General features: G+C 54.5%; 1 protein-coding gene across 1 annotated transcript in view; it reads left to right on the plus strand.

Moving 5' to 3' along the window:
• Tnfrsf8 (TNF receptor superfamily member 8) overlaps positions 1 to 14046 on the plus strand; it is a 64566-nt gene that overhangs the window by 9838 nt on the left and 40682 nt on the right. Inside the window, exons 2-3 of the mRNA XM_071618542.1 lie at positions 2258 to 2345; positions 13495 to 13617. Of these exons, the coding sequence (XP_071474643.1) occupies positions 2258 to 2345; positions 13495 to 13617 (211 nt within the window). The remainder of the gene's footprint in view (positions 1 to 2257; positions 2346 to 13494; positions 13618 to 14046) is intronic.

Raw genomic sequence — 14046 nt, forward strand, 5'->3', positions numbered from 1 at the left:
TCCCTTCTGGGGGTGACAGGTCCCCAAGGGAAGTTCGGGTTTCCATTTGCCCCTGGCCCAGAATAGGGGCTCGATGTTCTTGGGCTGTGGCTAGAGCCAGTTGACCGCAAGCTGGCATGCAGGGTGATCTTGGGCAGCCGCGGGAGCTGGTTTCCATGGTAACAGGCCTCATGGACCGGGCCTGGCTTCTGCCACTGCTACATGCATCACTTCTAGACACTAAGTGTCCCTTGGCTTGTCCCCATTTTCTGGGCTCTTGTAAATGACATCACAGGTACAAAAGATCCCCCAGTGTCTCTGCTGGAGAAGCTGCTCTCTGGGGCCTGGGGCATCTGGGGCCTGGTAGAGTTGTGCCCCTACCTGGGCCCAACCAATGTCTCTGGGAATGGCTGCGGGGACCTGGGGCTAGTCCCTTCCTCCATAACCCCCACATGGAAAATGGGGCTCCCCGTCCTCCTCTCCCTCCTTCATGGGGCTCTGAGGAGCAGGTGCTGCTGGACATCCTGGCTGAGAGCCCGGCCTCTCTGGAAAGCCAGAGGACAGCACCCCCTGTTGGCAAGCCGCGGACTTACACAGTCTACCCAGAATTGTGGAAAAGGGCTGTCACCCAGGGCCCAGCTTGTTTACATGGTGGTTTTAACCATATATCTAAATGCTTAACGTGGGCTGGGGGTGTAGCTCAGGGATGGAGCATTTGCCCAGTATGGGCAAAGCCTTGGGTTCTCTCCCCAACTCTGAAAAAATAAAATACCTAATAAACACAGGAAAAGGTATACAACGAAGGTACTCGCCAGAGAAATGCAGATTTAAAATACAAGGAGATCACTGCACAGACACCAAATTGAGTAGAGTTTTAAAAACCAACAACACCAAGCGCTCCCGGGGTATAGACAGTTAGACGCCCCTGGGAGTAGTAGTTTAAAGACTGTCAGATGGGGCTGGGGATGTGGCTCAAGCGGTAGCGCACTTGCCTGGCATGCGTGCGGCCCGGGTTCGATCCTCAGCACCACATACAAAACAAAGATGTTGTATCCGCCGATAACTAAAAAATAAATATTAAAAAAAATTTAAAAAAAAAAGACTGTCAGAGTTGAGCACACACACACTTCATGACCCAGAGAGCCCACTCCCAGGTACGTGCACAACAGCATGCATAGACTTGGGCATCAAAATGTATGTACAAGAATGTCCCCAGAAGCATCATTATTATCAAAATGTGGAAAGGACCCAATGTCCTTCCAAAGTAGAACAGATAAATTGTGCTCATTCCTGCTTTGTGATACCACACAGCCACGGCAATGGGTGTGATTCTTACAATAAAATGTCAAATTAAGCTGGACACAGTGGTGCATGCTTGTAATCCCAACAACTCAGGAGGCTGAGACGGAAGGATCGCAAGTTCAAGGCCAGCCTGGGCAACTTAGAGGGATTCTGTCTCAAAAGGAAAAAGGGGCGGAGATGTAGCTCAGTGGTAAAGCACCCCTGGTTCAATCCCCAGTACCATCAAACAAAACAAAACAAAATAACCAAAAATGTCGAATTAAAGACACCAAGTACAGGAAAACAGACTGTATGGTTCCACCTAAATCAAGCTCAAAAGCAGACAAGACTGAACCATCTCTGGTGTAGAGGTGAGGCTAATGGGTTCCTTTCCAGAAGGGCATGAGGAGTGTGCTGGGGTGGGGGGGCCAGGTCCTCCTCTGGGTGCACCTTGTGTTCACCCGTCTAAGGACAGAGGGCTCTGGACTTGGGACCTGTGCACTTCTCTGGGTATGTGTCAGACTTCAATTGACGCTTCTTTTGCTGCTGGGGATTGAACCCAGGGCCTTGCATGTGCTAGGCAAGCACTTGACCACTGAACTATACCCCCCACCCTTAATCAATAAGTTTATTAGGAATTTTTATTGCTGGGCCCAACCCAGAGACCTAGTGTGAGGCAGCCATGCTAATTTAGGGAAGGGAGTGGGGTCATGGTCCAAAGAGGGCCAAGAGAATTTGCTGGAGGGTTGTCTGTGAGTGGGAGAGGAGGGGAGAACAGGAGGCCCCAGGTGTTCGGCCTGGTCGCGAGTTGCCATCACCCCCAGAAGCAGTGGGGTTGATGGGGATGTGCAACAGAAATTCTCTCCAGTTTCTCTTCTGCAACGTGAGCTGAGTCTCAGGCCTGGTTGGCAGCAGGTGCACTCCAGGCATCCCGGGTCTGGAAGGAGCTTGGACATCTGGGACCTGCCTGGCCTCACCAGCTTCTCTCACCCTCCAGGATCGACCCCTCAAGGCCGGCTGTGCTGGAGACCCCAACCGCTACTACGACGAGGCTGCCGGAGCGTGCTGCTACCGCTGTCCCCCAGGTGAGTGGCCGTGCTGGGGGCGGGGAAGGGGCATCTTTGTCTTCAGGGTTGTGACCGCTGAGAGAATGGGAGCTGACAATCATTGTCATTATTGCTACAGGTTTCTGAGCACTGTCCCTAATGTCACAGAATCCGGCCTCTCTTGCAAGGGTCAGACTGGTGGAATCAGGCTAGGTGTGCTGCTGGTGCAGAGAAGCAAGTCCATCTGTGTGGGGATCTGTTATTAATTTACAGCTGCCCCTCCCTGGACATTTGCCCTATGTACACTAGTCTGAGACCCGTGGGCTGTTTCTTTAGTGGTCACCACTTTCCCTTACCAGTCCCATTTGCAGCTGAGGCCGTTGGGGCTCGGCAAGCTTCAGTAAAGTGCCCAGGTCACAGAGCTGGGGCAGGGTGGAGCCATCTGGGGCTGCAGCCTGGGGCTTCGTGACCCCAGGGCCTGGACTGTCACCGTTCCTCCACTGTCCCTCTTCCTGGGGTCTGGAAGCCCTCTCTGGTGTCTGCTGCAGCGCAGAGCACACATTTTGTCCCAGGGTGACCTGGACACCTGGACTACAAATTTCTAGGGGAACAGAGCTTGCTTGACCACAGCTGGCTTTCTAGAATGCTCACTCACCCCCAAAACGGTGGCAGATGATCAGGAAATCCTTCTGGGACATTCTTCAAATGATGCTCAGGCCAAGGAGGTGAGCAAATGGAACAGGGTCACGGGGCCTTTTGGTCCCCCTGTGGTTATTATCAAAAGTCCCCAGGCGCAAGCAGTGACCTCAGATGGCTGGGCATGTGATGAAGTTGCAGTGTGGTCTCTGACCTCAAGAACAGAGATTGCCACTGGGCGGGAGAGACCTTCATTTTGACAGAGAGGAAGTCCCTGTACGTGACTTGTCACTCGTGCATTAGAACTGCCACTCGCTTTGAGTAGGGCAGGACCCTGGGAGTGGGCAGCTGCTGTCTGGAGGGCTTCCTGAACACGAGGAGGTGGGGCTCATCTGCCCACTCTTGTGCCCTGCCAGGCATGCTGCTGGAGGGTGGCCACAGGCTGTGATACACAGGTAGGAGGCAGAGGGGATGTGGCGCCAGCTGGGCAAGAACCTAGTGAGGCCGTTCCCAGACCTGTGGCCTCTTAACTTTCCCGTGAGATCTGGACCCAGCATGCACATCAGCCGCCAGAGGACAGACACAAGTGTTTGGGGGGAACATTTGATACTTTCTATTTCCAAAGACAACTCAAAGTAGTTATCATGGGAGGGAAAGTGGGACTTCGTTGGACTTTGTTGCCATATTTAATGGTTTTGTGTTGATTTTGGATGATGTCACGAGGGTCTTCGTGCTGGGTTCAGTGCTGGGGACCTCAGTGCTGAACAGGTCCCCCAGCTTGCCCTGCCTCCTGGTCTGCCTGCCCATCTGTATTGGTCTGCTCCGGCTGCCGTCACAGAAGGCTGCAGACAGGTGGCCTAAGCAAGTCATTTTCCCCTGGAGGCAGGGCCAGGATCAAGATTCCAGTAGGCCTTGGTTTCTTTCTTTCTTTTTAAATATTTTTTTTTTTTAGGGGCTGGGGATGTGGCTCAAGCGGTAGCGCGCTCGCCTGGCATGCGTGCGGCCCGGGTTCGATCCTTAGCACCACATACAAACAAAGATGTTGTGTCCGCTGAAAACTAAAAAATAAATATTTTTTAAAAAAAATTCTCTCTCTCTCTCTCTCTCTTTAAAAAAAATATTTTTTTTAGTTGATGGACCTTTTATTTTATTTATTTATATGTAGTGCTGAGATTCGCACCCAGAGCCTCACACATGCACTGAGCCACAACCCCAGCCCCAGGCCTCGGTTTCTGATGAGGACCCTCTTGCTGCCTTACGATCAGCTGCCTTCTGATAGTGGGGAGGCCTCTGTCTTTGTCTCTTCTCTTCCCCCTCTTCCTATGAGGCCACAAGTCCTATGTGATCAGGGCGCCGCCCTTAATGACCTCATTTAACCCTAATTACCTCCTGAACTCCTGTCTCCAAATACAGTTACAGTGAAGGTTAGGGTTTCAATATCTGAATTGGGGGGCTATGCAATTCAGTCCCTCCCATTATCCTCCCACCCATCCCCTGCCCTCTGCCCACCTACCCAGCTGCCCAGCCAGCAAATGTCTTATACTGAGGCCACTTCTCACCTTTCCAGCTCTTTCTCTGGGAACTGCTGGGTGTTTCGGAGCCTCTGGGCCTTAAGACATGCCTGTCCCCTCTTGTCATCTACACCTGCTGCAATCCCAGCATCCCCTTCCTTGGGGGCCTTCTCCAGAGCCCAGTACTGGGGGGTGGCTCCACACACATCTCCTCAGCCCTTCTTGTTGGTGATCCACCCTGGCCCCCGTCCCTGGGATCGGTGTGACCCATAGTTCTCTGTGAACCCCCAGGGACCCCACCATCCCAGCCACAGGAGAGAGAGAGTCCTTCCCACCCCCGTGTCCCCTGGATTCCAGCCTTGACGGAGCAGGTACAGGGGGAGTGACATCCTGGTCCCAGGTGCCCTGCACTTAGAAGCTGTGGCTTAGGAAGGGGCTCCTCCCACCACTTCCCCTCTCCCAGGTGCGGTCCCGGAGGTGGCCAGGCACCCGATGCCTGGATGGTGGGCGGGGCATTTTGCTGGAGTTTTATTGACCCTGCGCTTCTGGGTAAGTCGCAGAGGAATCGCAAAACCCCCACAAAAACCCCTCCCTCCATCTTTGGGGGAAATTTCTGACATTTTGTCTGCCCTGCAATCAGGGCTCAGTGCGGGTCAGTCAGGGTGTGCACGTGGGCGGGTTGGTAGAGGAAGGAAGCTGGAGCCTCTAGCTGCAGGGGTTGATGTCTCCCCCTCCGCTCACTCAGGCCTGCCGTGCCTCTTCACCCTTCACACAGCCCCTCCCCGGCCCTCGCTCGCGCACCCCTGGTGACAGGCAGCTCCCTCCTCTCTCCCACGGTGGGACGTGCAATGTGGCAGCTGGGGTGCTGGCCCTTGGCCCACGAGGCTGCTGGGAAGGGCTGCATGTGGCCATCTACTGAGCCACCCTGAGCTCTTCCCCTGGACACTGCTCTCGGGGGCTCGGGGAGCCTGTGGGGAGCCCTGCAGGCCCTTGGTGTTCCGCGCAGGGATTCTGGATCCCTCCCCTGTGCTCCAGGACTCACTGCCTGCCCGGGATTTTTCCAAATGTTCTGCAGAGAGCACGGCTTGCCTGGGGCTGGGCAGGGGGTCCGTCCCGTCCCAGCCCCTCTGCCATCCGTGCTTGGTCCCATCCTAGCCCCTCTGCCATCCGTGCTTGGTCCCGTCCCAGCCCCTCTGCCATCCGTGCTTGGCTGGCTCCTCTTCACGGCGGCCCCCAGATCCAGACCAGCTCCAGGGTCTGTTGTTGCTCTGGGCTCCGGTGCCTTCCCCGTTCCACTCTCCTGACCCTCATTCCACCTGTCAGGACCTGAGTGTCTTTGTCATCCTGCAGGGTCCCCTGCCCAAGCACGGGGCTTGGCACCTAGTAGTTTCTCATTAAATGTTTGAATGAATGGAAGAGTGACTATGGCTGGGTTGCCCTAGTGCGCTGTTCTCTGAGTCACCCGGGGTCCAAGCTTCCATTGTCCCCAGCACCTTCTGCTGCTGACGTCAGACCTGCCACTCTCTCTCTCTCCCGCCCGTTCCCTGCATTGGTTCCTTCCAGTCTTGTCTTTATTCAGCCTGAAAAATCCACCAGGGGCTTCTGCTAAGAAGAGGAGGGGAGGAAGAGAGGGAGGGGTGGCCCAGTGGGGCTGCAAGCCGGGTTCTGTGCGGGGAGGAGGAGCTACCCGGGAGTTACTCACGAGTAGAGGAGGTGATGTATCGACGTGTATCTGATGGCTGCACAGGGAGGTGTGTGGGACACCTCAGAGGAGAAGGGTTGGAATCTCAGGAACCGGAAAAGAACCTGGATGGCTAATCTGCATCACCCACCCATCCATTGTTTTACCCTCCCACCCTTCCACCCATACATTCACCCATCCACCCACCCACCTACCCATCCACCCATCCATCCGTCCACCCATCCATCGTCCATGTGTTCTGAGCATTTGCCATCTACCAGGCACCCCCATGCGGAGGCAGAGCCCCACAGGCTCAATCTCAATAACAGACGGGTATTATAGTACCTGTCTTATAGGTGTGAATCTTTTGTTTGTAAGAAAGGGGGCGTCATAGTTTGAGTTCCCCAGAAGTGGGCTGTTATAGGCTGAATTGTGTCCCTCCTCCCCAAATTCATATGTTGAAGCCCAGTACCCAAAGTGACTATTTAGAGAAAGGCTCTTTCTGGAGGTGATTAGATTAAGATGAAGTCATGGGGTGGCCCCTAATCCAATATGACTGGTGTTTTTATAAGAAGAGGAGATTTGGACACACATGCACAAGATCATTTGAGGACACAGGAAGAGTCAGACATTCACAAGCCAAAGAGAGATGCCTCCCAGGGAACCGGCCTGCCCAGCCTTGATCCTGGGCTTCTGACCTCCAGAGCTGTGAGACAATACGTTTCTGTTGCTCTGTAAGAAGCACCAAGTCTGTGGCACTTTGTCTTAGTCTGTTTCCAGTTGTGACAGCTGCATTCTACATACTGGGCAATCTATAAAGGACAGAGGTGCCTTCGGTGTGGTGCTGGGAGCGGGGAGTCCGGGAGCGTGGCCCTCGCTGCATCTGGGAACCGTCTTGTTGCATAACGTGGTGGAGGGCGTCCTGTGGCAAGAGTTCAAGGCTTCTGTCTCCAATTTCTTCCTCTGCTGATAGAGCCACTAATGCCATCCTGGGACCCCCCCGCCATGCCATCTAATCTTAATCACCCCCAGAGCCCCCTCCTCCAAACACTGTTGACCTGTGAATTTGGGGATCAAGTTTCTAACACACAAACTTTTGGACAGACACATGATTGGGGTGACCCTAGCATGTGGTTGGGTGACCCTAGCAGATTAACACAGACTTTGAGACAATGACTCAAAGACAAGTAGGTTATTTGGGGAGTGACCCCTGGAAACACTGATTGGAAACAGAGAAATGTCACGGAGAGAGAAAGCTGCCAATCAAGGCGCAATCACTGTGATGGGCTACTGGGGCTCAATCCCACTGGGGACTCTGGGGACCAGTGCAGAAGGCGGAGGAGCTGGGGTATCTGTACACCCGCTGCCTCTGTCACTGGGGCACTCCTGGGTGCCGAATCCCTGGCAGGTCAGTCTGCCACGCGCTGGCAGAGTAGGTTCTGGGGTCCGGAGAAGCCCTCCTCCCCAGGGACCCAGATGTCCACAATAGACATAGCAGGGGTCGAGATCCTAACAAGCGTCGCAGAACCCAAGGTCAAGCTCGTCTCATTGAGAACTCGGAGGCAGGACTCAAATGGGCAGTTGTTGCCTCCTCTCCCTGCCTGTCCCTGCTGCCTGTCCCTCCCGCCTCCGTCTCCTCCGACCCCTGCCCTAGTCTGTGTCCTGTGGCCATGACAATGGAACACCACAGACTGGGGAATTTATAAAAAACAGAAATGTATTTCTCATGGTCCTGGAGGTTGGAAGGACCAAGATTGAGGTGCTGGCCGTGGCAAGGGCCTCCTTCTGTGCCGTCCAATGGTGGAAGGCAAGAGGGTGACATTAATCCACAGTAGTGACATTAATCCATTCTCGAGGGCAGAGCTCCCTGGTCTAGTCACCTCCTTACTTTCCACCTTTTTTTTTTTTTTTAAATAAGGTAAACATGTTCTTCGTTCCTTCCTTCCTTCCTTCCTTCTTTCTTTCTTAGCTTTTTGTGGACACAGTATCTTTATTTATTTTTATGTGGTGCTGAGGATCGAACCCAGCGCCCTGCACATGCCAGGCGAGCGCACTACCACTTGAGCCATATCCCCAGCCCACTTTCCACCCCTTGACCCTTGTCCTGGAGATTGAGCTTCCAACACAAGTGGCCGCACCCTAATCCCTTCTGTCGATGACGTTCTCTCTCTCTGTACGGTGGCCTGCCCTGGCCTCCCTGCCCTTGGCCAAGCTTGCCGGGCCCACGGCCCCTTCCCAGTCTGCAGGTCTCTCTCAGGCCACCAGGAGGGGAAATTCTTTCAGCCCCAAGTCCAAAGCACAAGAAGAAAGCACCCAGTGGCTCAGATAAATGTGAATGGCCACTGTGCTGTGGTCACTCAAGGCCAGGACTGCCCTGGACCACTTTTGGGGTGGGGAGAGGGGTGGGGCAGGGAGCAATTCTCCTGGGAGGGCAGCCTGTGGGCTGGGAAGAACTTCCAAATGTGTCTCTGCAGCAGCTGGGGGGATCCTGGGTGAGGCCACCAGGAGCCCTGGGGAACCTGACTGTTTGGAGCAATCAGGGAGGCTGGCATTTTGGGGGTGACATCTGAGCATCCTGAAGCGAGCAGGAGTGGCCAAGTGGGGAGGGGTGTGCTCAGATTGGAGGGCACGGGATATGCCAAGGCCTGGGGGTGACCAAGGTTGGGCTGCCCCAAAACTGGGCTAGGAGGCGGGGCGGGTCATTTGTCCAAAGCACCAGTGATGAGGCAGCTGGAAGGGGAGGGGTCGGCGGCCTGGACACCCGCAGGAGCAGCTGTCTGTGGGAGTCCCGGGGCCCCAGCAGCTGGGGCTGGGTGGGCTGAGGGCCCTGACGCTGAGCCAGAGACGCGAGGCGGTGACGAGAATGTTGGGGAACTTTGAGAACATCTGGGGAGGCAGACAAGTACTGACCAGAGATTAGGCCTGGGGCAGACCAGGACAGGGACACTTGGGGACTAGCTCTAAGAATACCTCAACTCCGGAGCCTTTCCTAACCATGTTCCTTCTGATGGCAAGAGTGATGCTCGGTAGGAAAGATCTGTCAGAAAAGGAAAAAGAACAAAAAAGAAGAATTGCTCCCTCTGCTACAGCCCTGGAACCTGTTGGTTCTCTGCCCCGTCTGCCTCAGGGCCTTTGCATGACCAGTCTTCTCTGCCTGGAACACCCTCCCCCCAGCACTCTGCATGGCTGCCATCTTCCTTCTTTCCAGTCTCCTTGAGGTCTCTGCCCACACTCTGTAGAGTGCTTACTCTATCCCCCTGCCCGTTTCTGTGGTCTTCAGTTTTCCTCCATTTAGAAACCAACCTGCTCACTTCTTTCATTACTGCCTTGTCTCTCTCCTCCACCCTGACGTGTAAGACCCAGGGGAGCAGGAATCTCCTCTTCTTTGACTCCTAAATTGGGACCTGGGCTATAGGTGGTGGTCAGTAAATGTGAGTTGAGTGAAAAAATAATTCCTCTGCCAAATTTGCCACTCCGAGCCCTTGAGAGTATGTCCTGCAGCACACGGTCCCTGGCACTCACCCAGAACAGCCTCTGGTACTGACAGGCGATTTTAAAGGGACCAGAGAGGGTGTCTGGGTGGGGTCAGATGATCAGGAAAGTTCCATGAGGACACCATATTTCAGTCTGTCCTTCTCAGCAGATGATAGAGAGGGAGATGAGGATGGGGGTGGGGATGGGGTTGGAGATGGAGATGGAGGTGGAGGTGGAGCTGGGGGTGGAGATGGAGGTGGAGGTGGAGATGGAGGTGGAGATGGAGTTGGAGGTGGAGGTGGGGGTGGAGATGGAGGTGGAGATGGAGTTGGAGGTGGAGGTGGGGGTGGAGATGGAGATGGAGGTGGAGGTGGAGGTGGAGGTGGAGGTGGAGGTGGAGATGGAGGTGGAGGTGGAGGTGGAGATGGAGATGGAGGTGGAGATGGGGGTGGAGGTGGAGATGGAGGTGGAGGTGGAGATGGAGATAGAGGTGGAGATGGAGGTGGCGGTGGAGATGGAGGTGGGGATGGAGATGGAGATGGGGATGGAGGTGAAGATGGAGGTGGAGATGGAGATGGAGGTGGAGATAGAGTTGGAGGTGGAGATGGGGGTGGAGATGGAGATGGAGGTGGAGGTGGAGGTGGAGGTGGAGGTGGAAACAGAGGTGGAGATGGGGATGGAGGTGGGGATGGGGATGGAGATGGGGGTGGAGATGGAGGTGGAGGTAGAGATGGAGGTGGAGATGGGGGTGGAGATGGAGATGGAGGTGGAGGTGGAGGTGGAAATAGAGGTGGAGATGGGGATGGAGGTGGGGATGGGGGTGGAGATGGAGGTGGAGATGGAGATGGAGATGGGGGTGGGGGTGGGGATGGGGATGGAGATGGAGATGGAGGTAGAGATGGAGGTGGAGATGGAAGTGGAGGTGAGGGTGGGGATAAGGATGGAAAATGGGATGGAGATGGGATGAGGATGGCGATGGAGGTAGAGATGGGGATGGGTATGAAGAAGGGGATGAGGAAGGGGTGGCGGTGTAGAGGCTGCCTGGGAAGCATTTGTGCTTGTTGGCTGGTGTTGCTAGAACAGCGTGTCACCCACCAGTGGTTGAACAACAGCCACGTATTGTCTCAGAGTCCAGGAGGCTGAAGGCTGAAGGCTGCGTAGGAGTTTACTGGGAGAGCAGAGCAGAGCCTGACTGGCTCCAAGGCCCAGGGGCAGAAGGAAGCGTGGCCTCCCCGGGGGACAGGAGGCCTGAAGTCCTGGAGCAAGGTGCTCACTGGGCCATGCTGCCTCTGAGGGCCCCAGGGGAGGACCTGGCTCCTCTCCTAGTACCTGGTGGCTTCTTGGCTGTGATAGGATCACCCCACTCTTCTCACATGTTCTGCCTGTGCACATGTTTGTCTCTGTGTCCAAATTTCCCCTGCTCATGAGGACATCTGCCCACACAAATGACCTCATTTTAACTTGAAAAACTCAGTAAAGACCCTTTTTCCAAATAAGGTCCCATTCTGAGGTGCTGGGGTTTAGGAATCCAGCCCGTCTTTTAGGGGGACACAATTATACCCACAACGATATTAGGACATGAGGGTATTAGAGAAAAGATGCCCAGGGTGAACGCGAGAGTGTGTGGGGGTAAGCAGTGCACCCCAACACTGGGCCAGGAGTTTGGGGCCATAGAACGAGGCCCAGAATGCCAGGTCAGGAGTCCCTGTCAATGGGGTTGGCAGAACATGTGTTAACTGAGGGTGACGTGCCAGGTCCTGTGATGGGGACTCGTGGGGGAGTGGAAATGGGAAGACCCACCTGGAGAAGCTGACAGGCTTGCCGGGAATTTAGATGCTAAGAATTAGTTTACAAGCTGGGTGTGGTGACACACGCCTGTAATCCCAGTGGCTCAGGAGGCTGAGGCAGGAGGATCCTGAGTTCAAAGCCAGCCTCAGCAACTTAGTGAGGCGCTGTCTCTAAGTAAAATAACAAAAAGGTCTAGAGATGTGTCTCAGTGGTTGAGTGTCCCTGGGCTCAATCCCTGGTATCCAAAAAAAAAAAAAAAAAAAAAGAACAAGAATTAGTTCACAAATGAATGCAAGAATTAGGTGGAGGAGGTGAGGCTGGTGGGTCTTTGAGGGTTAGGTCAGGGGTCTTGGGGCAGCCATGCTTCAGTGATGACGTGAAGGCTGGGCAGGAATTATGGCTGGAAGGCCCAGGGGCAGAAGGGAGCATGACCTCCCTGGGGGACAGGGAGATGCAGCTGTGGCTGAGATGAGAGAGGGAGGAGGATGTGGGGCAGAACCTCATCAGCCCTGGCTGGGGCCTGCACATCTGTTCTGGGAGCCTCAAGAAGCCCTTGAAAGCTCTCAGCAAGGAGTGAAGGGGTCAGATTGACCTCTCAGAAAGACCCCTGGGGATCTACCGAGGTGTCTGAGCTGGAGATGACAGCCACCAGGCTAGTGGTATTGAGAGAGAGCCTTGTGTTATTTGAGAGCAGGGGCTCTTACCCTGGGGGTCCGTGGACTCCCAAGGGTTGATTTCAGGGGGCAGGGCACCTGAATGGGCTCACTTATTTAAATTATCCTCTAACTAAAATTCCTTTCTGAATTCCTTCCATTATGAAATTGGGCAACAAAGCCCAGTGGTAATTGTAGCTTTTCTGGGCAAAAATCACAGATATTCTTATATTTCAGTTGCTGCTAATATAATAAAGTATTAATTAGGCTCAACACTGCCTGGAACTTGGTAGTTATTATACCTTGTTCCACGAGAGCCACATGTTCTCTATCTCGTTGAGTGTGATGCTTTGATAACCCTATCAATACAGTTGGGTCCCTTTGAAATCCTGTTTTTGGTTTATGCATTTATGATTCTGTGCAGTGTCCACAGACTTCTTCAGAATGGCTAGAGTCACCAGAAATGAGGGGGAGCTCCTGATCTAGATAATTTTCATTGTTGTAACTAAGAAGCCTAATTCTAGTTAGGGCCAAAGAAGACATAGAGAAATAATGGGCTCGATAAGGAGAAGTCACAGGGTGCCCTACACTCAGGAGTCCCAGCATCTGCTGTCCCCTGAGTAGCCACAAGCAGGTCCAGCCCATGTTCATGCCTGTGCTGCAGTGGCCATGATCTGGTATCTATCTCTGGGCTTAAATGCCCCCCTCAGTCAGGAGTCCAGTAGTGTGGGAGGGTCTCTTTCCAAATGGCCTTTGGAGAACTCTCAGAGATGGGGCTCCTGGACGGGCAGGCCTGAGTCATGTGCTCCTGTGGAACCAATCACAGGGGGCGAGGACAAAGGAGTACTCTGGTTGGTCTGTTTGGGTCATGTGCCTTCCTGGGCCAATGATATTGGCTGGAAGGATGAAGTAAACCCCTGGGGCTGCCCATCCAGAAGGCGCTATTGGAGCCATGCTGGCTGTGGGTGGGGTGCAGTGGGGGGCAGGACAGATTCCTCCTGGCATCCCTGCTGTCAGGGTCAGCGCATAGACAGTGGGAGGCAGGGGTGGTTGGGTGATCATCTGCATCTCTGTCACCCTGGGTTGGGATCTTCAGGCTCTCCACCCCCCATGGCTCCTCCTTCCTGCGGAGAACAGACCCCCCAATGAAGACGGTGACAGCCAATTCCAGACAGTCTCCCTGGCTGCCAGGGAGCAGGAGCATTCACGCGGGTTCACCTTCTGTGCCTTTAATCCTTGCAGCAGCCCTTCCCCTCACCTGTGTGGCTTTCCTGCCTGCCAGGTGACCTTAGGCAAGCTCAGTGCCTGTCTTTGGCACTAGTTGTACCGATAGGTTTGGGGGTTGTAGTGGAGCTGGGCGTGGTGACGAGAGGTCGAAGAGGTCCGGGAGGTCGAAGCCTTTGCCACAGCGGCCTGGCCTGAGGCTTCTCTGCTTTTCTCCCCAGGGCAGTCCCCAGAGAAGACGCAGCCATGCCCGCAGGGTCCCTCTGACTGCGGGAAGCAGTGTGAGCCCGACTACTACCTGAGTGCGTCCGGCCGCTGCACGGCCTGTGTGAGCTGCTTGGGAGGTAAGGACCTGGCTCGCTTCTAGGGCCCCCAGGAGCCTCTGGGAGGCGGGAGCACCGGGATTTGGTGGGAGAACTCGGGTCGCCACCTTGCGCCTCAGTTTACCTCCGCATTTGTGAATTGGCTTCAGCAAAGATCCTTTGTCCCCGTGCTTTGCAGAGAGACTTCACGTGTCCCCTGAGGGGGGCATTCACCTTGGCAGAGTTTAGTCTTCAGACTGCCCCAGGGAGGGCCCTTTTCTTATTCCTGCTTTGTGGTGAGGGGCCGATTCTCGGGTGAAGAGCTTTTCCAAAGTTGCAAAACACCCGAAGATGGCAGAGCTGGGGGCTGAGCTGATGTTCTTCTTTTCCAATAAGCTCTTCTTATGGTTAGAAAATGTGGTCTGGGGTTTGTTTGTTTTTGTGTCAGTTTTTTCTGGAAGACAGAATCGG

The sequence above is a fragment of the Marmota flaviventris genome, chromosome 10, assembly GCF_047511675.1.
Source record: "Marmota flaviventris isolate mMarFla1 chromosome 10, mMarFla1.hap1, whole genome shotgun sequence".
Classification (NCBI taxonomy): domain Eukaryota; kingdom Metazoa; phylum Chordata; class Mammalia; order Rodentia; family Sciuridae; genus Marmota; species Marmota flaviventris.